The sequence below is a fragment of the Eucyclogobius newberryi genome, unplaced genomic scaffold, assembly GCF_026437365.1.
Source record: "Eucyclogobius newberryi isolate DKJ021-1_F unplaced genomic scaffold, fEucNew1.0.hap1 SCAF_22, whole genome shotgun sequence".
NCBI lineage: Eukaryota > Metazoa > Chordata > Actinopteri > Gobiiformes > Gobiidae > Eucyclogobius > Eucyclogobius newberryi.
Window position 1 is genome coordinate 12,398,233 of NW_027315857.1, and position 24,140 is coordinate 12,422,372.

Below are 24,140 nucleotides of genomic sequence, written 5' to 3' on the forward strand. Positions count from 1 at the left end.
CTGGACAGTGGCCAACTTGTCGCAGGGCTGACACAGAAACATAGACATTACAGACAGTTCACTCTCACATTCATTCACTAGGGCCAATTTAGAGTCACCAATTTTTGCCTAACACATGCATGTCTTTCCTCCTTATATAATTTAACAATTTCCTGTTTAAAAATGTGTTTGCTTTTCTTTTGGCTTATTATTACTCAGATCGTGTAGTGTTCAAGCTTTAATGTTGTTTTTCCTGGTCAATTAAAATGATTAAAAAACAAAAAAAAGAAACCATGGCATGTATCAAAGGTTTATTTTATTACAACTAGAACACAAATGAACATGCGGTTACATAAGTCAGAGACAAATATCAAAGTGCGTGGGTCAGGAGCATGGCAGCAGCGGGAACAGTCCGGGTTAATTAAAGGGCCCTTCCTCCGTCCACTTGCAGCACGAGTTGTATCACCGACAAGTGCTGGATCCCGTAGTCCGTCAGGAGCTTGGTCTCTACATCCAGCCGCTCGTCTGCGAAGATCAAACTCAACCGGTCCGGTTCTGAAACGAAAGTCACAAAAGTCATTACAAATAAAGTTGTCTACCCCATTTAGGTTATTGTTAACTTAACGTTGTGCATTTACAAAAAGGAAAAAGTGAATATATATTTTTTAACAAATACCTGTGTTTGGAGGGAGTTTCGTTACTATTTTGTTCTTGAGCTGCAACACGGTCATGCTCCTCATTTGTTCGTCGGTGTTGCACAAATCTACCGTCATTCTTTCTCCTTTAAACCCGGTTACGAGCACTTGGTAGAGTCGGCCCATCCTGGTGCTGTTTTGGTGCGCGTGCTTCAAGTGTTCTGTGTCTTCTGATCTGCTGTAAGTGTCAGGCAAAGGCACAACCCGCGGATTTACCCCTTCCTGACTCACAATATACTTTCGTTTTCAAAGTTTTATGAATTATTTTTGTATTATCTTGCCTATGATATTTCTGCAAGTGCCACTTTATGTGACTTATTTGAGTGATATTTTGAAAATAAAACACTTTAAAAAGAAAAGAAAAAAGAAATCAACAACTTCTACCTATTTTTAGAAGCCTGTTATGTTTGTTTATTTAATATTCTCACGTGGTTAAAATATTTTTTTTATTTTTCGTCATTGATTTTGGGACTCTTTAGGATTTTAACTCTTATTATTTTGACCAGATTTACTTTTGCCTGTTTTTTCTGTTGAATCCACGTGACTTCTCAGCATCAGAGGCAAAACCGAAAGTCAGAGCAATAAGCAACATTCGGACAGCGGTGGTTTTATTCACCTGTAGAGTTTGGTCGACGGAGCAACAACAAAATGAGCGAACGTGATCATGAGGAGAAACGATACGACCCCAACGACACAACCCTGAAGTTTGTCAACAGACCGGATGACCTGGACCCTATGCGTAAGTGGTTTATATTCTTCTGGGGTTTGTAAATTATAGACTTTTATTGGGTCATAAGCACATCTATACGCAATAATGTCATATTCATGGTCAATACTCATACGCAATAATGTCATATTCATAAACAAGAGTGATTACTTTTGCCACTATTATTATTTTTGTCTTGTTATTTTATTTTTTTCTTTCTATTCCTTATTAAGAATATGAGAGATTTTGTCTTTAAGAGTTTTGTTTATAAGAGTTTTTCTATTAAAAGTCTATTAAGATCTGTTCTTTTACTTCTGTATCTACTTGCGTGTGGACAAATAAAGGCTATCTTATCTTATCTAGCTACATGTTTACTGTAATAGATGTTATTGTACTTTAGTACCGTTCATTTGTCTTCATATGTATTTTATTGTACATTCCCTCTACTCTATTCAGCTCCAGATGAAGGAGACCTGTGCCTGCGAGCAGAGATGTCCTGTGGCCATGCAGTTACTCCCGAGTCCTTGACTGGGTGGTGCCGCAGTCTGCTGGACCAGGTACTACATGTCCAATCAATAAAGAAGGGTTTGTTCATACTTGGCATACTTGACCAACTAATTTGACATTGCAGGGCCAGTTCAAGTTTAAGTGCCCCGCTCTGAAGAAGGGTACTCTGCAGAAGTGCAACCAGGAGTGGCCCTATCAGGAGGTGCGCAAACTGGCTGTGCTCACACCTGAGGAGATGGAACACTTTGAGGAGAATTTGGCCCGTCTAGCTGCTGCAACATATTTTGAGTACAAGACTGTGAGTAAAGTCAGTACATTGGTAATGCAGTTTTATTTATTGCTTATATTTGTACCTGTTCCTCTGCTTTTTCAGTGCCCTGGGTGTAAAACATATGTGGAGAGGAAAGATCTGACCAACCTTAATGTGGCATGTTTAGTGTGTGTAGCAGAGAATAAAGGTAACCAGTTCTGCTGGCAGTGCCTCAAACCCTGGAAAGGCCGTGCCCCTCGCTCTGACCGCTGTGATAATGAAGGCTGCACCAACCTTGAGCTGAGGCTGCTTTTGAATTGTAAGGTGACCAACCTCCGTGAGGTCGAGGGGGCACAAGAGGTCCCCTCCATCCGGGCCTGTCCCACCTGTGGGCAGAATGTGGAGCACAACAAAGCAGGCTGCAAGAACGTCATTTGCCCTCGCTGCCAGATCGAGTTCTGCTTTGTGTGTCTGAAGCGCACGCCTGAGTGTCTTCAGACCAGTTCCTACTTTAAGCCCTGCAGTGCTGGAGTGGCCCCCCGACAGACCTCCATTCCAGTGTGGCACAGGACCTAAACCTGCTCACAGGCCTTCAGTAACACCAATATATATATAGTTAATAGCTATAAATACATTGTTTATTCTGTTTACTGCTCATTTGCATCTGTTTCTGATGTGAATACAACATAATCCCTCAATCGCTTCTTTGTTTTTACAGTATATAATGTAATTTGTGTAAACACTTCCCATTGGTGTGTAAAATAAAGTTTGACCTGAAATTGCAGATGTAAAACTACATGTTTTGTCCACAATGATATAATGAGAGAGTTGAGAATTTATTGAATAAATATGAGTAAACTTTGAACTCTAAACACAATGAAAAAACATGGTTGGACAGCACTTCATTGTAACTGTGAACCTAAATAGAAAAAGCAACTTAAATGCTACTGAACCCAGTTTAGAATGTTTCGCTGCTTGAACTTATTACAAGCACCAATCACATTTTACAGCGTTTGTTTTCAGCCTGAAAAGTTTGCAAATTCCAAGCATATAACAAAAAAACGAATGAAACAAAAAACAGGTATTTGTTGTTTAGTCCGAGTACCTGAAAGTATTTACTTTCTTTTTAATATTTCCATGGTGAAGATTTTTCACATTTTGAGCTCTTCAGTGGTCTTTTGCCAGTTTTGGGGGTATATCTGTCCCCTCCCCGCTGACGCACGCTCTTTTGACTGTCCAATGCACTCACTGGTTTCACACTTGCCCTGCGATGAAGTTTTGAGGAATCCGGTTCTGTGTGGTTTCCTTTCCGACTTGAGTATAATAAGGGACTATTTGGTTGTGACTTTGACTGGCCAAATGTGTTCACGTGAGCCATGTTAAAGTCTTGAACATGACTCTCTCTTTCTCTGTTAGGCCTCGTCTCAGTCTGTTCATTTATCCAAGTAACATGTGTCTCATCAGCATCGGGTGTTTCCTCCTTATTTTCACTGAGGTTTTCAGGATTTCCGCTCTCTGTAAGTTAACGCACAACAAGAAACACATAGAGAATAAAACACATTAGATAATATATGGATTAAGTAAATAAAATAAACTGACTAAAACAGCTAAAACACAAAAGTGGTTTAATATTACAAATACGTCTCTTGTATCGAATTACATTGGTGTTGTTTTCTGATTATTCTTATTAGATACACCGTTTACAGCAGGGGTGTCCAAACTTTTTTCACCAAGGGCCGCATTTTGAAACTTAGTCGGGGCAGAGGGCCATAAACAACTTGACAATGTCGAATTTGTTGAATGACACATGTGAATAATTCGAAATTTTGCATTGGACATAATTGCGATGAGCCTCCACCTTTAATTAGACCTAGAACATTAATATTAGGTTGGTATAACATCAATATGCCTGAATTTTCCCAATTTCACAGTAAAAAGTACTACCTTTTGTTGTTTGGGCCGACATAGCAGGAAGCTGGAGGGCCAACAAAAAATGGTTTGAGGGCCACATTTGGCCCCCGGGCCCTAGTTTGGACATGCCTGGTTTACAGTGTCATGTCTCAATTCGGACACAACTGTGTCTCCCAGCACAGAAAAATGGGTGGATTTAAGGACGATCTGACAACAATATTCATTAACAATTAAATTACCTTTAGTAAAAGTAAGTTATAGAAAAATATAGTCTTGTAGTCTTGATTCCCAAGAGAGAATTTACAGTTCTGAACTTACTTTTCATATACATGAGAAGATAAGACGAGCACGATCTATAACACATAAAGGTACATTATTGTTTATTGCACTGCTGTGTATACTTTTTGGGTTGGCACACACACACACACACACACACACACACACACAGGAAAATACTTCACATTTTATAATAAACAATGCAGCGTTTGAAGGACATTGTTCAATAATAATGTAATTTACCTCAAATATGGCTTTCCTGACATGTATTTATTCTTCCTCTGTTGAGTAAAAATGTAAATACAATGAAATACTCATTAGAAAAAAACTACACATGTGGACAAAACTAGGTTACTTACCAGTTTAACTCGTTCATCGTTGAAATCATACCACTCTTTGGTTTGAGAAGAGAAAATATATGCTATGTAATGGCCTCCAGTTAGATTCCCATAATGTTTGACCATTGCATAGAGTTTGTAGGTATTATCCTGGAATAAGACATATTTGTGAATAACCTTTAAATTAGATTATTTGTTAAGGGACAAGGAGCTCAGGAGATCAGCTGTGTCATTACATACAGACAAAACATTAAAGGTATAATGTACTCTATGTATTATCAAATTCATATTACCTGTATTGTTAACGTGAGGGGCACTTCAGCCTCACAGTTTACTTTGACATTGCACTTAAGGTCAGAAATGTAGTGAAATCTCTTCAACAGGAGAGTCAGTACTTCCGGCGACTGCTTCATCTCATACATCTAGCCATCAACAGACTGCAGTTATACTTTACAGTGAATGATCTTTGTAGCGGCACAAAAATACACAAATACTTACAACAAAGGCATCTTGCTTTTGATCACATTCGGCACAGTAGATTTTGTTTTCACCACTGACTTTTTCTTTGTTAAAGAAGTCCTCAATACCTTTGTTCTGCATAATGATTCATTATTTACGGCACAATAAACATTATGATACATTTTGATTGAGAAGTTAATGGTTAGTACCACTCTGTAGGTTTGATGAGGGTCTCCTATAGACAGTGGTATGATCCAGAAAAAGCCTGGCGCATTATTTCTGGTATTACACCTGCAGCATGTGGTCATGTGATTCAGCTCCCCTTTGAATATCTGAAAATATATGGTTATGAAGCACACTATGATCATTCCTGTTTTCAAGTCATTTCAAGTCAGTGAAATATTACAAACAAACTCAAGTGTTTTTGTATCAACAAAAGGCTCTGGTCTGACTGGAAAGTACCTGCTCCAGAGCAGGAGCTAAGAAAGTCCCCAAGGTGTGGCCCCAGAGCAAAGGGTTTTATTTGTTCAAATGTGCATTAACTGGGGAATGATTAAAAAAAAAAATACCAGGAACTAAAACATTTTCCAACAGTGTGAAACCCCTGTTATGTCATCTGTACTTTGGAGGTCCATAAACAAAGACATGGACATGATTGCAATCTCAATAGTTCCTAAGTTCTCAAACAGAAAAAACAATTATACCTTAGATGCTTCTGGAGTAGTCTTACGCAATATAATTTCAAAATATTCAGCAGCATCTCGTTGCTCATAAACTGCAACAAAAGTAAATGTGTATAAACTCATGAGACTTAACTCAAGTTAAGTCTTCTTCTAATAATATATGTCAATTTCATGCATTACCATCTGCAATGTCTAATATCTTAGCAATGTCATCTGTTCTGGCCATTTCTTTCTCCAAAGTGGTGAATAATCTCTTCAGATATTGGTCAAAAGAGGTTGCATTGTCACTGCATCTGTGACAGAAGGGAAATACAATCACATTTCATTCATGAAAATATGACTGATATTTTGTTTCCATTGATAGAGATTAACCTTGTATAATTTACCCTGAAATGTAATAATTGTCTGTACAAGCGCTGCTCAACATAATACTAGTATTATAAGAAATAGAATTATATCTACAGCACTGATCCTTTGACAGCCAATGTGTAGGGCTCCCTCTGGTGGTCGTTGTGTGTACCTACATGCCTTTATACATTTTCACTGCAACCTGTTTGTGACTGTTTCCTGACATAGTTTTTATTGTCTTTCTTTTCAGATAATCACACACACACCAAGATTTACACACCCACGCACCTTTCCTCTCAAATCCATCTATAAATAGACCTCCTCCTCCCAATGTTTGCTCCCTTCAATAAATGTTCAAAGTGTGAACTGGAGTTGTCTGTTCCTTCTGACCGAGGAAGACTCAGTTGAAGATTTATCAGTAATCAGTGCATACAGGACGCACCTACCTATTTTTTAGAAGCCTGTTATGTTTGTTTATTATTCTCACTTGTTTAAAATATTTTTTATTTTTTGTCATTGTCATTCTGTCATTGATTTCGGGACTCTCTCAAAGGATTACAGGATTTTAATGATTATTATTTTTATCTGATTTACTTTTGCCTGTTTCTCTGTTGAATCAACGTGACTTGTCATCATCAGAGGCAAAACCGAAACTCAGAGCAACATTCGAACAGCGGTGGTTTTAGTCACCTGTGGAGTTTGTCGACTGAGCAACAGCAAAATGAGCGGGAGACAATACGACCCCAACGACACAACCCTGAAGTTTGTCAACAGACCGGATGACCTGGATCCTATGCGTAAGTGGTTTATATTCTTATGGGGTTTGTAAATTGTAGACTTGTATTGGGTCAGTATTGGGTGATAAGCACACATCTAGCTACATGTTTACTGTAATAGATATGTTATTGTAATTTATGTCGTGTTCTTGTGTTGACTACTTGTATAGCAGTTAAACAATTGCTAAACAATCCATTATTTTTTTAAAATTTGTATTGCAATTTCATGATTAAAAATACGAAAGTGACTAACACTCAATATTTCCCATTGATGTAACAAGATTATTTATTTCAAATGTATTTGTAAATATTCTATTCAAAAAAACACTTAACAAATTAACTTTTAAACACTTAACATTTTTCAAAATAAAACAGAAAATTAGCAAATTGAATTATGAGTTGAACAAATCAATTAACACCAAGTCAGATGACCTTATTTACATCTTTCCTCCATATCATCATCAGATGACTATTTGCATGAGTCTCATTTACATATTAATTGTCTTTACACTAGTCACAAGTTACATGACTCGTCATGACGATGAGCTGTTTGTGTCAGAATGACTTCTCTTACAGCTCTGGATTTTTACACACACAGGACTTGGTTTTGTCCTGGACATGAGTGAGTTTGACCCCTTTGAATAGCGCTCCGCGGGCGAGCTAAAAATAGCCATGTGACGTCACCGCGCCAACAGCGCGTACCCGGAAGTCAGTCAATGAAAACTGCGAGGCTATCAATTCCTGATCAATATAATACATCCATGATCAATTCCCATTGAAAACACTTCATAAAGCGAGGTCAAAACTGATTATTACGACCCGCAATACAGCCCGAACTACAGCCCGAACAGCTATACAGCCCGAACTACAGCCCGAACAGCTATACAGCCCGGAAGTTACGTAGGTTTGCTTCAGGTTTGCGTACCATGTGATCGTGCTGACCAATCAGAGAGAGTTACTTGAGCAGCGCAGAGCCCAGTGTAAGATAAAGTGAAATATTAAACAACTGGTTTTAATAAAACTGAAGGATTTTGAACCGGAAAAAAGTAAATGAACCGAGCACAGGACGAGGAGAGACCACGGAGCACTGGGCGAGGAGAGAGCAGCTGTCACTGCGTCATCATAAAATCAAGCCGTTTTCACTTATGGATCTATTAAAATATGACTCGAGCTTTACCTTAAAGTTCAGCTCATGGTCTAATGCTGTTGTGCTGCTCCTTTACTTTTACAATACATCAGATCATTTGCTCATGAATGCAATTTTGTTTTTATGCGTCAATTTAATTACATTACTACGGTGCAGAGAGATCTGGGCGGCAGTCGACAGCAGGGGCCTCGGCGACCAAATCTCCAGACACAGAGACTAACTCTGGGGACATGGAATGTCACCTCGCTGGGGGGGAAAGAGCCTGAGCTTGTGCGGGAGGTTGAGCGATACCGACTAGATATAGTCGGCCTCACCTCCACGCACAGTTTGGGCTCTGGAACCCATCTCCTCGAGAGGGGCTGGACGCTCCACTTCTTTGGTGTTGCCCGCGGGGAGAGGCGGCGGGCTGGTGTGGGCTTGCTTATAGCCCCTCAGCTCAGCCGCCACGTGTTGGAGTTTACCCCAGTGAACGAGAGGGTCGCGTCCCTCCGCCTTCGGGTGGGGGACAGGTCTCTCACTGTTGTGGCGGCCTACGGGCCGAACAGCAGTGCAGAGTACCCGGCCTTCTTGGAGTCCTTGGGAGGGGTACTGGACAGTGCACCGACCGGGGACTCCGTTGTTCTACTGGGGGACTTCAACGCCCACGTGGGCAATGACAGTGACACCTGGAGAGGGGTGATCAGGAAGAACGGCTTCCCCGATCTGAACCCGAGCGGTGTTATTGGACTTCTGTGCTAGCCACGGATTGTCTATAACGAACACCATGATCAAGCACAAGGGTGTCCATCAGTGCAAGTGGCACCAGGACACCCTAGGCCGGAGGTCAATGATCAACTTTGTTGTCGTGTCATCAGACCTCCGGCCGCGTGTCTTGGACACTCGGGTGAAGAGAGGGGCAGAGTTGTCAACCGATCACCACCTGGTGGTGAGTTGGATCCGCTGGCGGAGGAGGAAGCCGGACAGACTTGGCAGACCCAAGCGCATTGTGAGGGTCTGTTGGGAACGTCTAGTGGAGCCCTCTGTCGGTAGGGTATTCAACTCGCACCTCCGGGAGAGCTTCTCCCATGTCCCGGGGGAGGTTGGGGACATTGAGTCCGAGTGGACCATGTTCTCCGCCTCCATTGTTGATGCGGCTGCTCGGAGTTGTGGTCGCAAGGTCTCCGGTGCCTGTCGTGGCGGCAACCCCCGAACCCGGTGGTGGACACCAGAAGTAAGGGATGCCGTCAGACTGAAGAAGGAGGCCTATCAGGCCACTTTGGCTTGTAGGTCTCCGGAGGTCATCGACGGGTATCGGCAGGCCAAGCGAGCCGCGGCTCGTGCTGTCGCAGAGGCAAAAACCCGGGCCTGGGAGGAGTTCGGGGAGGCCATGGAGGAGGACTATCGGTCGGCACCAAAGAAATTCTGGCAAACCGTCCGGCGCCTCAGGAGGGGGAAGCAGTGTCTCACCAACACCGTTTACGGTGCGGGTGGAGGCCTGCTGACCTCGACTGGGGATGTCGTCGGACGGTGGAAAGAATACTTTGAGGATCTCCTTAATCCCTCAGTCACGTCTTTCGAAGAGGAAGTAGAGACCGGGGACTCGGAGGCTGGCTTATCCATCTCCCAAGCTGAAGTCACTGAGGTTGTTCGCAAACTCCTCGGTGGCAGGGCTCCGGGGGTGGATGAGATCCGCCCTGAGTACCTAAAGTATCTGGATGTTGTAGGACTGTCTTGGCTGACACGTCTCTGCAACATCGCGTGGCGTTCGGGGACCGTGCCTCTGGACTGGCAGACCGGGGTGGTGGTCCCTCTGTTCAAGAAGGGGGACCGGAGGGTGTGTTCCAACTACAGAGGGATCACACTCCTCAGCCTCCCGGGTAAGGTCTATTCCAAGGTACTGGAGAGGAGAATCCGACCGATAGTCGAACCTCGGATTCAGGAGGAGCTGAGTGGTTTTCGTCCCGGTCGTGGAACACTGGACCAGCTCTATACCCTCCATCGGGTGCTCGAGGGTTCATGGGAGTTTGCCCAACCAGTCCACATGTGCTTTGTGGATCTGGAGAAGGCTTTCGACCGTGTCCCTCGGGGTGTCCTTTGGGGGGTGCTCCGGGAGTACGGGGTCCGGGGCCCTTTGCTCAGGGCTGTCCGGTCCCTGTATGACCGGAGCAGGAGCTGTGTTCGCATTGCCGGCAGTAAGTCAGACCTGTTCCCAGTGCATGTTGGACTCCGCCAGGGCTGCCACACGGGGGGAGCTCGGAGTAGAGCCGCTGCTCCTCCACGTCGAGAGGAGCCAGCTGAGGTGGCTCGGGCATCTGTTCCGGATGCCTCCTGGGCGCCTCCCTCGGGAGGTGTTTCAGGCATGTCCCACCGGGAAGAGGCCCCGGGGAAGACCCAGGACATGCTGGAGAGACTATGTCTCTCGGCTGGCCTGGGAACGCCTCGGGATCCCCCCGGAGGAGTTAGAGGAAGTGTCTGGGGAGTAGGAAGTCTGGGAGTCCCTGCTCAGACTGCTGCCCCCGCGACCCGGCCCCGGATAAAGCGGCAGAAGATGGATGGATGGAATTTAATTACATTATATACATAGTGCTAAACTGTACATTTTGTATATGTATTTACCAAAATCTATTTATTGTCATGGCTCAATATTGTAGTGTTATTATTCAGTGTTTTGTGGTCTATCACAAATTGAAATATAAAACTATAAAAAAAATGATAATAATTTTCTTCTTTTTTTATAATTCAGAAATAATTCAGATTCTTATTAAGTACATGGAATGTATTATCTAAAATTTATTTCTTAAATTACTATTTTTTTTATCTGCCAAATGCCTATCATTCTGCAACATGTCAAATGTAATCAGATGACATGCTTATCTACATGCAAAACATGCAGAGTCATGATTGAGTCCGTATTTAGGTTTCTTGTCTGTGTAATACAGATAACAACACTGATGGACACGAAACGTAACATCGATTAGTTTATACATAGTTTATAACATTCATTTCCATAGAATTTATTATGTTATTTCGTGTTTTGGCATAAACATTTCAAGACATAGCTTCTGAGCAGTAGATCCACAGCCCTCAGATCAGTGGTGGTCATTAGTTCCATAATTTGTTCTGTTATTCAGTGGCGGCTGGTGGTACAAATTATAGGGGGGGCTATTTGACATGACCGTGTTTTTTTTTTTTTTTAAATGTCCAAAATAGAAATTTTTAACATTGACTGTATGGATACATATTTTAAATACACATTTACAACTGAATTAATTAAGTAAACACACTTTATTTCCACTTTTGTTAATGATAAGTTAGAAGTTAAGCGATACTTAAAGGTGGTATGGACGATTTTTTTCAGCAAATTTTTCATCATATTTCCTCGTGGCGTTGATAAATCATTTGTCCTGCCACGTATCAATCATAAAACGCACCTCTCGCTCACCTGCAGCCGCGTCAGGCTCGTCCCCACGGTTCCGCGTGCCTAAGTGCATGGATCTATCATAATATAGTTCCCTCAGTGTACGGGGCAAAATGAAGACGGAGAAAGACAGTTCGAGCTGACGCAGAAGTGGACAGAAATCTACAGGAGACGAGTGATGCGATGCGCTCCGTTGCGCTAATAAACAAACGCACGTGTGTGTTGTATCAGTCCGCACGGGGAGTGCGCACGCACACTTCCGCCTGCGTTCTCAAATCGCCGAAAAATTGTCCATACCGCCTTTAATGCTTAGCGTTAGCCTTATGCAAGTAATACACAAAAAAAAAACGGCGTGTTTGTTGTCATGGTAACGTAGCACGGGGTTTGACAGATCACATGTCTCGGCTCGGATTGATACGAAATCAGCCGCTTTCAACACGAATCAAGCCAGCAGACAGTTGAGCAGCTCATTCTGAGTCGTTTTGGACGTACCTTTTGTAACAGACATCTGTAGATGCAGTTTTAAGACGTAAACACGGAAAACACGGCGTGTGTGGCACTTCCGCGTAGGCGCGCGCACATGCCTCAGTCTCTAGCGTAAAAATCGTAGCTCCATTGCGTAACTCCTAGGTTCAAAAAGGCGCTTTCTGGAGCGCCCCATAGTCGCTATTTTCCTATGGAGAAAACCATAGTGACGTAGCCTAAAAATGAGGCTCTGGGGCGCTATTCAAACCGCCCCACGTCTACGTAGAAAAGTGACGCAGGCTGCACCAGGCAGCAGACCACGCGCCGCGCAAACAAAGTATACATTTATATATAATAATAATATATATGGATATATATTATTATTTTACACATTTACGCTCTAGGGAAAAAAAGCTTTCTGGGCCGCACAATGTCTTTGGCTGCAGTACCAATGGAGTGGCCACTGGGGGTGTCTACGACATGCTGCGGCTAGCCATACCCTATCCAGAAAAATAATATTAGAATATACCACATCTCCCTTTTTAACAAAACAAAAAAATAATACTCTTGTTTCTTAAACATATCCATGGACCAATAACACTTACAAATCAAACAAATCAAATGTTAATTTGATTGACGATATGCCATGTTCTTTTGTTTTCTTTCTATATATATATATTTTTTGAATCAGCATATACAACAGTGTTTGCCTTAAACAATATTATCACTTATAAACAGTTTTAGAACATCAGATTTGTTTTTGTATCCAGTCCAGTCTTTTAGGTTTAATCACCACTCTTCCAGATCTAGTTCTAACATCAGTGTTCATAGGTGAAACAGGAGTTACACTAGGTGTTATCTGCACTACAGGCAAATCAGATTTCTCATGCACCGGTGAATGTAAATGAATCAAAATGCATGCGATTACGCCTCACTGTCCCCTGTGGTTAATCCACTGTGTAAGATCTCGGTGTATAGTGACTCTGCACCACAGTGCCTGTTTTTTTGGTATCAGTCACCCACACTTGTTCTCCTGGTGATAATTTGCACAAAGGCTTTGCACGGTGACGCCTGTTAAAGTTTGTAATATCCAACATCCTCTTCTCCCTTTCCTTTTGAGCAAGTGTAGAACTGTCTGGCAGCGTAGGAATCAACTGCGAAGGAAGTGTTGGCACAGTTGTTCGCAGACGTCGGCCCATCAGAAGTTCTGCAGGGCTTTATTTGTTTTGAAGAGGTGTAGCTCTGTAGGCAAGTAGAGCTAGATAAGGATCTGCCGTTTTTTTCAAAAGATTTTTCACAGTCTGTACAGCACGTTCCGCCTCCCCGTTGAGGATACCTGGGGCTGCTTGTGGCATGTTTAAATCCATAAGCTGCAAAGTATGCAAATGTTTGTCCGGAAAACTGTGGCCCCCCCAGGTGGTTTATAACATCATTGGCTCGAGCCATTCCATGGAATGGAACGAGTCTTTGTTCTTGCCATGTTTCTTATTGGCTCGAGCCATTCCATGGAATGGAATGCGACGAGTCTTTGTTCTTGCCATGTTTCTTATTGTTATTATTCTTCTTGCATGGTCATTTTGCCACAACTCGGGCATTTTTGACCCCCTGAACATTGATGAATGTCACACATGGGGGCATAGACGCGATCGGCCCGAACTCGAAAAAAATGGAGGTTGAGAGAACGCCTGTCGCAACAGTGCCGACTAGTTCAAAAAAGAAAAAAACATGAAACGCTTAATCTTTGAGCTAGGCACACAAAACACACCTGGCAGCATCGCTCTATGATACACAGGAAGTCAGCCATGTTGAATCAAAGTGGCACCGCCACGCTTGACTTTTTTTTCTTCAAAATAGTACTTGTCTTAGGTTTTTTGTCCGATCGAGCTCAAAACAACACCTTTTGCATCTGAAGACATTGAAATTTAATAAATATTCAAAAGAATGTTGACGCGAACCAAATTGCTGAGTCAGCAATTTGGTTCGCGTCAAACTTTAACAAACTCCTCCTAGGGCTTTACGCCCACTGGCCTCAATTTGGTGTACGTCCTCTGGACAAGTGGGGCGGTCGCACGGAAAGGCAGTCGCGCGGGTGACGAGAGCCATCATCGCCGCTCCGCGGCTTTAATTAGATTTAGTTTTGTTTGAGAGCGCAATCTCCACAGACCTGGATAGATAGTCCAAAGCAAGAAGGCAGTTTTTCCTCACGGCTCAAAAAGATCTGTACCCACTCTTTGCCACGGGCGATCAGGACATTCAGTTGGCATAAGCGGGTGACTATGGTTGTGTCTTTCTTGAATGCATGCCCTGCATTGGAGCACCATTTCCATTACTTGTTTGCTCAATCCAGGCCACCATACAGTCTCTCGTGCACGAGCTTTGCATTTCACAAATCATGATGTCTTTCATGTAATTTTAGCAAAACACATCGTTACCCATAGCTGAAGGAATAGCAAGTCGTGAACCTTTTAACAACAAGCCATCTTCTACTGTGAGTGTGGCTTGGTCTGACCAGTAATTTTTCAATAAAGGCTCTTGTTTCGCATGGTCCCGCCAACCTTGGGTGCACATGTCCATTACACGAACACACACACTGTCACTTTTCAATTGTTCTTTGAGTGTCTGCATATGATGAACTGACTGGCATGTTTGCAAAAATGCTGTCCACATAATGTCGGTGTTCTCCATTAGTTCTTTGTCCGATTGAGTCATTTGAGTTTTCAATGGTGAGCGGGACAATGTATCAGCTGACCAGAGGGATTTACCTGGAGCGTAACTCTGATGGAGCGTAAACTCGGAACTTTCGGACTAGCGAACTTTCGGACCAGCGAACCTTCGGACAAGTGAACCTTTAAAACCTTCGGACTTGTGAACCTTCGGACTAGCGAACCTTCGGACTAGCGAACCTTCGGACTCGTGGGGGGTAACCAGGCTTTAAGCTAGGATTTGAAAACACCTCGTCCAAATAATTTTGTCCGGGGGCTTAACATTTTTTCGCTCTCGCCGAAATAAAGCGGCGCTTTTAACGCGGAGGCGCCTAACCGGCGATCTAGAGCGGCGCCCGCACGCCTCTCACATCATATTGACTTTCCATACTCTCGCGCCGCCTGCGCCTCTCGGCCGTGCGGATCACACTCTGCCACTTAGGAGCGGCGGTATTTTACATGGCCGTGGAGGTCCGATAATATAATACATCCATGTTCGACACACGTGGAGCTGCGGCATTTTCCAGACCACGGCTCGGCAGCCAATCAGAGCCAAGGACACAAACTTTGTCGACCAATCAGCGCGCAGCATGCACGTTTTCACTTGTAAACAATAAACTGTCATGGCGCGGACCGCGGCGGACTATCGTCAAACGCTTCCCGGCCCGATTTAATGATGGTATTCCCTTTTCTAAAATGTATTAATAAAAATTACACCGTCCTTGCACTCGAAAATGCCTGTCCACATGTCAAAATACCCCGTCCAAAAAACAGGAAGACGGCCCTCTAGCCTGGGGTACCCTACTCACAGATAGATCACTCGTTTGGCGAAATCTTTCGAAGCGATGGACCCACTTTGTCCGTTCGTGTGGTTTTTAGAAATCCATCTGGATGCTGAATGTTGCGCTGGCCTGGCAGTGCTGGGCGCACCTTTCCCTCTTCTTCACGTTTGACGCTTGACGCTTTTACTTTTTGGTTGTTATAAGCAACACAGCACTTCTGAAACCATGTCGTGTTCTTGTGTTGAACATTAATATACATTGGACCACTGCGTGCTTCAACAACATTTATTGAATACCCAACATGCCTCGTGCTTCCGCATTACGTCACTTCCAATCATGTCAGTATAAAACAATATTAGAATATACTACACTTTATACGTTAATTTGTCTTCATATGTATTTTATTGTACATTCCCTCTACTCTATTCAGCTCCAGATGAAGGAGACCTGTGCCTGCGAGCAGAGATGTCCTGTGGCCATGCAGTTACTCCCGAGTCCTTGACTGGGTGGTGCCGCAGTCTGCTGGACCAGGTACTACATGTCCAATCAATAAAGAAGGGTTTGTTCATACTTGGCATACTTGACCAACTAATTTGACATTGCAGGGCCAGTTCAAGTTTAAGTGCCCCGCTCTGAAGAAGGGTACTCTGCAGAAGTGCAACCAGGAGTGGCCCTATCAGGAGGTGCGCAAACTGGCTGTGCTCACATCTGAGGAGATGGAACACTTTGAGGAGAATTTGGCCCGTCTAGCTGCTGCAACATATTTTGAGTACAAGACTGTGAGTAAAGTCAGTACATTTCTAATAGTTTTATTTATAGCTTATATTTGTACCTGTTCCTCTGCTTTTTCAGTGCCCTGGGTGTAAAACATATGTGGAGAGGAAAGATCTGACCAACCTTAGTGTGGCATGTTTAGTGTGTGTAGCAGAGAATAAGGGTAATCAGTTCTGCTGGCAATGCCTCAAACCCTGGAAAGGCCGTGCCCCTCGCTCTGACCGCTGTGATAATGAAGGCTGCACCAACCTTGAGCTGAGGCTGCTTTTGAATTGTAAGGTGACCAACCTCCGTGAGGTCGAGGGGGCACAAGAGGTCCCCTCCATCCGGGCCTGTCCCACCTGTGGGCAGAAGGTGGAGCACAACAAAGCAGGCTGCAAGAACGTCATTTGCCCTCGCTGCCAGATCGAGTTCTGCTTTGTGTGTCTGAAGCTCAAGACCGAGTGTCTTAAGACCAGTTCCTACTATGAGCCCTGCAGTGCTGGAGTGGCCCCCCGGCAGACCTCCATTCCAGTGTGGCACAGGACCTAAACCTGCTCACAGGCCTTCAGTAACACTAATATATGTAGTTAATAGCTATAAATACATTGTTTATTCTGTTTACAGCTCATTTGCATCTGTTTCTGATGTGAATACAACATAATCCCTCAATCGCTTCTTTGTTTTTACAGTATATAATGTCATTTGTGTAAACACTTCCCGTTGGTGTGTAAAATAAAGATTGACCTGAAATTGCAGCTGTGACATGTTTTGTCCACAATAATACAATGAGAGAGTTGAGAATTTATTGAATAAATATGAGTAAACTTTGAACTCTAAACACAATGAAAAAACATGGTTGGACAGCACTTCATTGTAACTGTGAACCTAAATAGAAAAAGCAACTTAAATGCTACTGAACCCAGTTTAGAATGTTTCGCTGCTTGAACTTATTACAAGCACCAATCACATTTTACAGCGTTTGTTTTTTGGGGTTTCAGCCTGAAAAGTTTGCAAATTCCAAGCATATAACAAAAAAACGAATGAAACAAAAAACAGGTATTTGTTGTTTAGTCCGAGTACCTGAAAGTATTTACTTTCTTTTTAATATTTCCATGGTGAAGATTTTTCACATTTTGAGCTCTTCAGTGGTCTTTTGCCAGTTTTGGGGGTATATCTGTCCCCTCCCCGCTGACGCACGCTCTTTTGACTGTCCAATGCACTCACTGGTTTCACACTTGCCCTGCGATGAAGTTTTGAGGAATCCGGTTCTGTGTGGTTTCCTTTCCGACTTGAGTATAATAAGGGACTATTTGGTTGTGACTTTGACTGGCCAAATGTGTTCACGTCAGCCATGTTAAAGTCTTGAACATGACTCTCTCTTTCTCTGTTAGGCCTCGTCTCAGTCTGTTTATTTATCCAAGTAACATGTGTCTCATCAGCATCGGGTGTTTCCTCCTTATTTTCACTGAGGTTTTCAGGATTTCCGCTCTCTGTAAGTTAACGCACAACAAGAAACACATAGAGAATAAAACACATTAGATAATATATGGATTAAGTAAATACGATAAACTGACAAAAACAGCTAAAACACAAAAGTGGTTTAATATTACAAATACGTCTCTTGTATCGAATTGGTGTTGTTTTCTGATTATTCTTATTAGATACACCGTTTACAGTGTCATGTCTCAATCCGGACACAACTGTGTCTCCCAGCACAGAAAAATGGGTGGATTTAAGGACGATCTGACAACAATATTCATTAACAATTAAATTGCCTTTAGTAAAAGTAAGTTATAGAAAAATATAGTCGTGATTCCCAAGGGAGAATTTACAGGTAAAAAAAAAAAAAAAAAAGTATTTGAAGAGGATGTGACCAAGCATAATTCTCCAATTTTGTGTGATAACTTAACTCTACTATAAAGATTCAGTTCTGAACTTACTTTTCATATACATGAGAAGATAAGACGAGCACGATCTATAACACATAAAGGTACATTATTGTTTATTGCACTGCTGTGTATACTTTTTGGGTTGGCACACACACACACACACACACACACACACAGGAAAATACTTCACATTTTATAATAAACAATGCAGCGTTTGAAGGACATTGTTCAATAATAATGTAATTTACCTCAAATATGGCTTTCCTGACATGTATTTATTCTTCCTCTGTTGAGTAAAAATGTAAATACAATGAAATACTCATTAGAAAAAAACTACACATGTGGACAAAACTAGGTTACTTACCAGTTTAACTCGTTCATCGTTGAAATCATACCACTCTTTGGTTTGAGAAGAGAAAATATATGCTATGTAATGGCCTCCAGTTAGATTCCCATAATGTTTGACCATTGCATAGAGTTTGTAGGTATTATCCTGGAATAAGACATATTTGTGAATAACCTTTAAATCAGATTATTTGTTAATCAAGGACAAGGAGCTCACATCAGCTGTGTCATTACATACAGACAAAACATTAAAGGTATAATGTACTCTATGTATTATCAAATTCATATTACCTGTATTGTTAACGTGAGGGGCACTTCAGCCTCACAGTTTACTTTGACATTGCACTTAAGGTCAGAAATGTAGTGAAATCTCTTCAACAGGAGAGTCAGTACTTCCGGCGACTGCTTCATCTCATACATCTAGCCATCAACAGACTGTAGTTATACTTTACAGTGAATTATCTTTGTAGCGGCACAAAAATACACAAATACTTACAACAAAGGCATCTTGCTTTTGATCACATTCGGCACAGTAGATTTTGTTTTCACCACTGACTTTTTCTTTGTTAAAGAAGTCCTCAATACCTTTGTTCTGCATAATGATTCATTATTTACGGCACAATAAACATTATGATACATTTTTATTGAGAAGTTAATGGTTAGTACCACTCTGTAGGTTTGATGAGGGTCTCCTATAGACAGTGGTATGATCCAGAAAAAGCCTGGCGCATTATTTCTGGTATTACACCTGCAGCATGTGGTCATGTGATTCAGCTCCCCTTTGAATATCTGAAAATATATGGTTATGAAGCACACTATGATCATTCCTGTTTTCAAGTCATTTCAAGTCAGTGAAATATTACAAACAAACTCAAGTGTTTTTGTATCAACAAAAGGCTCTGGTCTGACTGGAAAGTACCTGCTCCAGAGCAGGAGCTAAGAAAGTCCCCAAGGTGTGGCCCCAGAGCAATGGGTTTTATTTGTTCAAATGTGCATTAAATGGGGAATGATTCAAAAAAAAAAATACCAGGAACTAAAACATTTTCCAACAGTGTGAGACCCCTGTTATGTCATCTGTACTTAAACAATATAACTATAACTATAAACAAAGACATGGACATGATTGCAATCTCGATAGTTCCTAAGTTCTCAAACAGAAAAAACAATTATACCTTAGATGCTTCTGGAGTAGTCTTACGCAATATAATTTCAAAATATTCAGCAGCATCTCGTTGCTCATAAACTGCAACAAAAGTAAATGTGTATAAACTCATGGGACAAGTTAAGTCTTCATATAATAATATATGTAAATTTCATGCATTACCATCTGCAATGTCTAATATCTTAGCAATGTCATCTGTTCTGGCCATTTCTTTCTCCAAAGTGGTGAATAATCTCTTCAGATATTGGTCAAAACGGGTTGCATCGTCACTGCATCTGTGACAGAAGGGAAATACAATCACATTTCATTCATGAAAATATGACATGATATTTTGTTTCCATTGATAGAGATTAATCTTGTATAATTTACCCTGAAATGTAATAATTGTCTGTACAAGCGCTGCTCAACATAATACTTAATACTTTATAAGAAATATAATTATATCTACAGCACTGATTCTTTGACAGCCACTGTACCATTTTACAACAAACCTAGAAGAAATCATCATGTAGTAATTTTGGTGCATTTTACAATATATGTAACTATTAATTTGGTTTATTTGAAAAGGGGAAAGAAACCTGCAGGCTTGTAACTGGAGCTATAAAACACTTGTCTCTGGATGGTTCTTAGGCGCCCTCTTGTGCCAGCTTTAGGGTCCGTCAAAAAGTGCAAATCTTAGTCAACCGATAGATTTGATTTTACAAACCTTTTAATTCTGTCTCTAAATTCGTCAGTCATGAAAAGCACCTGGAGGACACTGTTTAAATAACAGGTGAGGCCTGGACTGATGAGTCCATGGAAATCTGAACACAAACACAAACATCCATAACACATGATAGAAGCAGCCTACAGTATAAACGGGCTCTCTTACCTGAACCATCAAGTGTCTGTAATCGCCTCCTAATTATGTCCACAATGCCATCATTCATATTGACGTTTTCTTGACATTGTCTGGTGTGTTTGTGTTGTTTTCATGACAGGCCTAAAACAAAGATGAAAACACTGGGGTCAAATGGGATTATTACATTTGTATGGATTATTACACAGTCACAGTAATAGGCCTAGTATCACTTTGAGCCCATTGAAATCATCTTTAAACATGTAGAATTTACCCTCATGTAAATCTATTGTTGCCATCACTTAAATTCTAGACTGTAGAAATACATTTCGTACCTGCCTTGTACTTTAGATGCAAAAGAAGGCAAGATATGGATTAATTAACACAACTTGTCTGTCCTAGGATCTGTTCAAGTAGGAAAACAGGTTGTTACTTGGGTGCCATGTCAACACTTGCATCTTAAATCTGAACGAACTAAATCTCAAGGAAAAAAACGAAACAAATAGATGTGACTCCTGCAGATCAAAATAAAAACACATTTAAGGGCGTGGATCCTGATCCAAATAAAGACACAATAATCGGGTGATTTCCACACTCGAATAGGATTACTTACCATGCACAGCTCTGAGTTCCCGCCGCCGAAGAGCTAAGTTTAGTTTCACTTTCGATAAACTTGAAAAACAAGACAAATAAGGAAGAAGGCGGACGAAGCAGAGGCGTTATAAGCATTCGCATTTACAAAAAAGCAGGAGTCAGACTACAGCTCAACAGAGGTGTCTGTGTGCGCAAAGTGTTTTAAGGTAAGACTGATTAAGCCAGTCATTTTAATTAACCAACAGGTCTTAATGCCTGAATGCAAACAGCTCTGTAAACGTAAGTGTTATTGTTTCTTGAATGCTGCTGGTTGACTCTTCTTCAACCCTTCATTTCTTACAACACCTTGAATCTAGCTTCAAACATGATGATTGTATGTCTATAACTCAATGTAATGTGGTGTTATTGACGTTTCTGTGGTAGAAAACCTTGGGTCAAGAGGTCTGAGGGTCGATGTTTGACGTCACTGCTTTAGGATCAAAGTCTAAAGAATAAGGCAAAGAAGGAAAACCAAAAAAAAAACAAATCCTAAAGAATAAAGTCGGACAGTGGAGATGAATTACCAAGAGTAAAATCTGAAGTATAAAGTCTAAAGTCGTAACTGCAGTGAGTGGCGGTAATGTAACTCACCAAGCGCCATAAAACACCAAAGAAGAACGCTTTGCCTTCTGGTACCAACCACCGGACAGTCTAACGTCGAAATGTTAAAGTCTAAAAGACATACAACAGCAGTAGATGGCGGTAATGTCACACTTGGATACCAACCGCCATAAAACACGCAGTTGGCAACCACAAGCAATCCTTCTGTTGGTCTATCCAGACGAGCGAGCGATTGATCTGACAGATAAGATAAGATAAGATATTCCTTTATTGTCCCAGATCGGGGTGGAATCAGAGCTGAGCCTGAGAATGAGGCTCTGTGAGGCTCCTGAGCCCGTCCCCGTGTCTCCACATGGTCTCCACCTTCCCGGACATCCATCCGGGCTAAAGTGGTGCTCTGGCCGGTACTCAAGAGCAGTGACAGCTACACACCTGAACCAGCACCGTACAGTCCACCCAGTCTGGAGTTATCTCTCAACAGGGAGTTAAATGTTGACGTTGAACAGGTTGTGGTTTCAAATCGATTATGGCAGTTACCGCATCTGTTTAGTTGTTGACTGGGTGGAAATCCCCTGAGTGCCATTATATTGAGTTGTTGTGAGTCATGCTTTCACTTTCACAAACTGCACCATGTTACAACAAACCTAGAAGAAATCATCATTCAGTAATTTTGGTGCATTTTAAAACTATTAATTTGGTTTATTTGAAAAGGGGAAAGAAACCTGCAGGCTTGTAACTGAAGCTATTAAAACACTTTGCATGACTTTTGTGTGCAGGGCCCTTGCACAAACATGGCGGAGTCACTGAAGAGCTATGATCCCCTGGATGGCACTTTGGAGTTTGTTGAAAAGAAGGATGACTTGGATCCATTTTGTAAGCTTTTTCTTTGATTAAAATTAAATAATAAAAGGCTTTAAATTAATTATTTAATTATCAGAATGAATAAACTTCAATTTCATTGTTCAGCCTCCGAAGATGGACTGAAGGCACAGATGTCCTGTGGTCATGCTGTCACCCCTGATTCTCTGACAGAGTGGGCCCGCCATCAACTAGACCAGGTAACTGCTATCTATGAGTGATGAAAATATAGCACTGTGCCATGAACTCATACTAAAATGTTTTATTTTCTAAATAATATTTGTTTTGAATGGCCAAAAGTCCTCAATATATCATCTATAAACTGGAAGATGAACCCCATGACTAATAGTAATATTTATTTTATAGGGTATTTATAAATTCAAATGTCCTGCCTTAGTGGAGGGCACAAAACGTTGCAATAAGCCCTGGTCTTATCAAGAGGTGCGCAGACTGGCTGATTTGTCTGTTGATGAGATGCAGTACTTTGAGGAGCACATAGCTCGTCTGGCTGCCACGGAGTGCTGCGAGATTCTGCCTGTACGTGTCCATATATATCTTCGTTAAGTCAGATTTTGTTTTTTTGTAGCTTTTAAGTAACAAAATTATTTTCTTCTGTGCCCTTAGTGTCCTAAATGTAAAACTAATGTTGAGAGGAAAGAACCAACTAACCTGTGTGTCCAGTGCCCTGTGTGCACTGCTGATCAGGGGAAGTGCTATCAGTTCTGCTGGCAGTGTCAGAAGCCATGGAAAGGCCAGGCCCGGCGCTCAGACCGTTGTAACAACGACGGCTGCTCCAACAAGAATCTGGAGCTTCTGCAGACCTGTAAAACCATCGACCTGCCTCAAGTGCGGGGGGCCACAAACTGCCCCTCTGTCCGAGCCTGTCCCAAGTGTGGTGCAATAGTAGAACATAGCAGAAAACACTGTAAAAACCTAGTTTGTCCTCGCTGTCATGTTGAGTTCTGTTTTGTTTGTTTAAAGCGGAAAAAGATCTGTAACAAGACCAGTACACCATACATCCTGTGTAAGGGTGGAGTGGCCCCGAGACAGACCTCAATCCCAGTGTGTAATAAAGCTGGAGAGAGAAGAGTTTTAAATGATTTAATGGCTGCACATCTCAGAATGTTAGAAGAACTAGACATAGGTCCAGAGCAACTGAGAGCACTGGAAGAACTCTACGAGTGACCTATTAAGATCGACTTATTGACAGGTGTAGAAAGTAACTAATTACTTATACAAATTTTACTTTAATTGAGGCATTTTTTAGTGATTGTACTTTTTTGAATTTATGTTTAAACCTGCACTTGTAATTGATTATAATTTACATTTATAATTTAAAGTACATTTAAATTATAATTTAGATTTAAATTATATTTAAATGTAAATTAAATTGTACAGTATAATTGTACAGTTTGTTGTAAAGATTGTTTTTTATTTAGTTTTATGTTTTGTATTGCCTTGATTTTTATTGTGAAACACTTTGGTCACTTTAAGTGTTGTAAAAAGGCTCTATAAATAAAGGTTAATTGATTGATTTAAAATCATTCGAGCATGGTTCAATTCCCAGTTTTCAATGGGAGTTGGGGTTTGAGACAGCTTAATTCTATTTTACAGTTAAATTAATCAAGATCTTTCTAGAAGACTGGTCCAGAATGCGTTGTATTTTTCATGTATATT

At 41.6% G+C, this 24,140-nt stretch overlaps 6 protein-coding genes across 6 annotated transcripts; 3 read left to right on the plus strand and 3 right to left on the minus strand.

Annotated features, from left to right (window-relative positions):
• Positions 1-366: 366 nt before the first annotated feature.
• Positions 367-848, minus strand: LOC140371788 (uncharacterized). Its single transcript, XM_072458998.1, has 2 exons — positions 656-848; positions 367-534 (listed from the first exon to the last, which is right to left on the minus strand). The coding sequence occupies exons 1-2, from the start codon at positions 798-800 to the stop codon at positions 401-403; spliced, it is 279 nt and encodes a 92-aa protein (XP_072315099.1). The 5' UTR covers positions 801-848; the 3' UTR covers positions 367-400.
• A 356-nt stretch (positions 849-1,204) lies between these two features.
• LOC140371959 (E3 ubiquitin-protein ligase RNF19A-like) lies at positions 1,205-2,762 on the plus strand. The gene is made up of 4 exons (XM_072459199.1): positions 1,205-1,413; positions 1,837-1,937; positions 2,012-2,185; positions 2,261-2,762. The coding sequence occupies exons 1-4, from the start codon at positions 1,323-1,325 to the stop codon at positions 2,711-2,713; spliced, it is 819 nt and encodes a 272-aa protein (XP_072315300.1). The 5' UTR covers positions 1,205-1,322; the 3' UTR covers positions 2,714-2,762.
• Positions 2,763-2,960: 198 nt separating this feature from the next.
• Positions 2,961-6,093, minus strand: LOC140371957 (ubiquitin carboxyl-terminal hydrolase 50-like). The gene is made up of 9 exons (XM_072459198.1): positions 5,985-6,093; positions 5,826-5,896; positions 5,331-5,453; positions 5,161-5,256; positions 4,956-5,084; positions 4,684-4,812; positions 4,568-4,605; positions 4,367-4,401; positions 2,961-3,652 (listed from the first exon to the last, which is right to left on the minus strand). Exons 1-9 carry the CDS (start codon positions 6,028-6,030, stop codon positions 3,264-3,266), a joined length of 1,056 nt encoding a protein of 351 aa, XP_072315299.1. The 5' UTR covers positions 6,031-6,093; the 3' UTR covers positions 2,961-3,263.
• A 765-nt stretch (positions 6,094-6,858) lies between these two features.
• On the plus strand, positions 6,859-16,831 carry LOC140371732 (E3 ubiquitin-protein ligase RNF19A-like). Its single transcript, XM_072458940.1, has 4 exons — positions 6,859-6,949; positions 15,852-15,952; positions 16,027-16,200; positions 16,274-16,831. Exons 1-4 carry the CDS (start codon positions 6,874-6,876, stop codon positions 16,724-16,726), a joined length of 804 nt encoding a protein of 267 aa, XP_072315041.1. The 5' UTR covers positions 6,859-6,873; the 3' UTR covers positions 16,727-16,831.
• A 135-nt stretch (positions 16,832-16,966) lies between these two features.
• Positions 16,967-20,444, minus strand: LOC140371734 (ubiquitin carboxyl-terminal hydrolase 12-like). Its single transcript, XM_072458942.1, has 10 exons — positions 20,280-20,444; positions 19,736-19,848; positions 19,584-19,654; positions 19,078-19,200; positions 18,908-19,003; positions 18,703-18,831; positions 18,431-18,559; positions 18,315-18,352; positions 18,118-18,152; positions 16,967-17,667 (listed from the first exon to the last, which is right to left on the minus strand). The coding sequence occupies exons 1-10, from the start codon at positions 20,405-20,407 to the stop codon at positions 17,279-17,281; spliced, it is 1,251 nt and encodes a 416-aa protein (XP_072315043.1). The 5' UTR covers positions 20,408-20,444; the 3' UTR covers positions 16,967-17,278.
• A 711-nt stretch (positions 20,445-21,155) lies between these two features.
• LOC140371617 (E3 ubiquitin-protein ligase RNF19A-like) lies at positions 21,156-23,760 on the plus strand. The gene is made up of 5 exons (XM_072458786.1): positions 21,156-21,211; positions 22,382-22,478; positions 22,572-22,663; positions 22,830-23,000; positions 23,088-23,760. Exons 2-5 carry the CDS (start codon positions 22,397-22,399, stop codon positions 23,646-23,648), a joined length of 906 nt encoding a protein of 301 aa, XP_072314887.1. The 5' UTR covers positions 21,156-21,211; positions 22,382-22,396; the 3' UTR covers positions 23,649-23,760.
• The last annotated feature ends 380 nt before the right edge of the window (positions 23,761-24,140 follow it).